Here is a 1431-nt window from a genome sequence, read left to right as displayed (position 1 = left end):
AAAAAAAAAAAGAAGATCAAGGCTCCAGTCAGCTCACTGATACATTCTCCTTATACATCTCGCATCTACGTTAAGTTCTCACCTTCCATGAAGGTGTCCCTCTGTGCCAGTGAGCCTTCCCTCTGGTTCCTGGCTAGGCCTCTTCCAGATCCTAGGCCTGGCTTGCATGATGTACTTCACCTCCCTTATCTAGGACCCCTAGCATCTGGAGTTCCCATTCTGAGGGATGGGAAACCATTAAACCCTTGAATTTGATCTGTGAGGCGGGTCAGCCTGCCAGTGTTGCACCACACTGTGCGTGTGCACTGTTGTCCTCTCAGTGGAATCCTTATCAGGTTGAGTCTATGTGCTATGGTTCATTCCTGTGTTCTTCCAACAGGGACTCTGCACTGAGCAGATGCATTTGAAATATATGGTGTTACACATAGTAGTTTAGATGATTTTCTTGTTCCTTTAATCTTCTGATTAAATTTTGGCTGGTATTCCTTGGTTTGACTTCTGGGTGGAGCTTCTTAATTTCATAGGCCAGAGACTGATTCTGTTTAGATTTTTCTGTTTTTAGGAGACTATGTTCTTTTTCTGGCACAGAGCAATTATGGTGTTAAATGTTTGCTGCTTCTTTTCAATCATTTCATACAGCTGTGAAGAGCATCATGGTGGACCAGCCTCTGGTTTTCCACACTAAAGTTAGGTCATCTGGTTATACATCCGCACCACAGTGAGTATTAGCCATCATATTGCTTATGTCAGAACTGCAAGCATACCACAGGTATGGGGTTTAGTATGGACACCAGTGTGTCCTGGAGGGTCACACCACAAACAGGGGAGACAGGGACATAAGCAAGATTATAATAATGTGGTAAGCTAGACCCCAGACCCCAGAATGATACAGTCACCTCAGGGACAGCAACTGTAATAGCTAATTTACTAAATGCCTAATGTCTGCTGGCCTCTGCTCAGCCCCTTGAATCCTTGTCGATCGTACAACTGATTGTGGTAGGGGAGAAAATGCTGAGAATCGGAAGTGGAAAGAGAGATGATTTTTAAAAATTATTTATTTAATAACCATGTAATTAGAAGAAGCATTTCATTACAACGGCATTGACATACTCAATAACAATTTCCAGAGCTAAGATGCATCTCTTACAAAACTGGCTGTAAATTTTTAGGTTTACAGTTGAATTAATACAGTTATACAATATTGTACTCAGTATAAACCCTATGAGACACAAAATTAAATGAGGTTTTAAACTTTAAAAACGATCTCCATTTCATTATTAAAATACATATTCTCATACAGAAATTCATTTTTAATACAATTGACGCTAAGATGCACATGCATTTCTAATCTCTGTATATCTGATTATTACTAGTCACAGTCGCTTACTTTCTGAGCTCCTTGGCATCTGAGCATGGATATAAAATCATCCA

General features: G+C 40.3%; 1 protein-coding gene across 1 annotated transcript in view; it reads left to right on the top strand.

Moving 5' to 3' along the window:
* The window catches only part of Wdr27 (WD repeat domain 27), a 126088-nt gene that overhangs the window by 23888 nt on the left and 100769 nt on the right, over positions 1–1431 (top strand). The window contains 1 exon segment of the mRNA XM_029568472.1: positions 640–718. Within this exon segment, the coding sequence (XP_029424332.1) occupies positions 640–718 (79 nt within the window).

The sequence above is a fragment of the Nannospalax galili genome, unplaced genomic scaffold (assembly GCF_000622305.1).
Source record: "Nannospalax galili isolate Female #2095 unplaced genomic scaffold, S.galili_v1.0 scaffold60, whole genome shotgun sequence".
NCBI lineage: Eukaryota > Metazoa > Chordata > Mammalia > Rodentia > Spalacidae > Nannospalax > Nannospalax galili.
This window is presented reverse-complemented; position numbering and strand designations above follow the sequence as displayed.